At 53.7% G+C, this 285-nt stretch overlaps 1 protein-coding gene across 1 annotated transcript in view; it reads right to left on the reverse strand.

The window, feature by feature from the left end:
- The window catches only part of LOC107577854 (lysosome-associated membrane glycoprotein 1-like), a 3,309-nt gene extending 3,060 nt beyond the window's left edge, over positions 1-249 (reverse strand). Inside the window, exon 1 of the mRNA XM_016263886.1 lies at positions 43-249. Within this exon, the coding sequence (XP_016119372.1) occupies positions 43-222 (180 nt within the window). The 5' untranslated portion in view covers positions 223-249. The remainder of the gene's footprint in view (positions 1-42) is intronic.
- Between the last annotated feature and the right edge of the window lie 36 nt (positions 250-285).

The raw sequence follows: 285 nt of genomic DNA on the forward strand, positions 1-285 counted from the left end.
CATATGATGTGGGATCAACAAGAACGTGTAAAACGGCACTTAATTCAGTGTCAAGAAGGTACCGTCTGTGCTGAGGTTAGCTCCGCGCATGTAAGCCTCCATGCGCACATCAGAGAAGGTGAGGTTGACCTCGGCGCTCAGACTGACGGTGCTGGAGCTCACACACCTGTAGGTGCTGTTTAACCTCGCTGAGATCTCCGTCGCGTTCGTCATCACCGTCATGAGCACTGCGAGAGAAACACACGTGAGCGGACGCTGGTCCATCCGTAATGACCTGTGTGTGTG

The sequence above is a fragment of the Sinocyclocheilus grahami genome, unplaced genomic scaffold (genome assembly GCF_001515645.1).
Source record: "Sinocyclocheilus grahami isolate Dianchi unplaced genomic scaffold, SAMN03320097.WGS_v1.1 scaffold7486.1, whole genome shotgun sequence".
Lineage (NCBI taxonomy): Eukaryota > Metazoa > Chordata > Actinopteri > Cypriniformes > Cyprinidae > Sinocyclocheilus > Sinocyclocheilus grahami.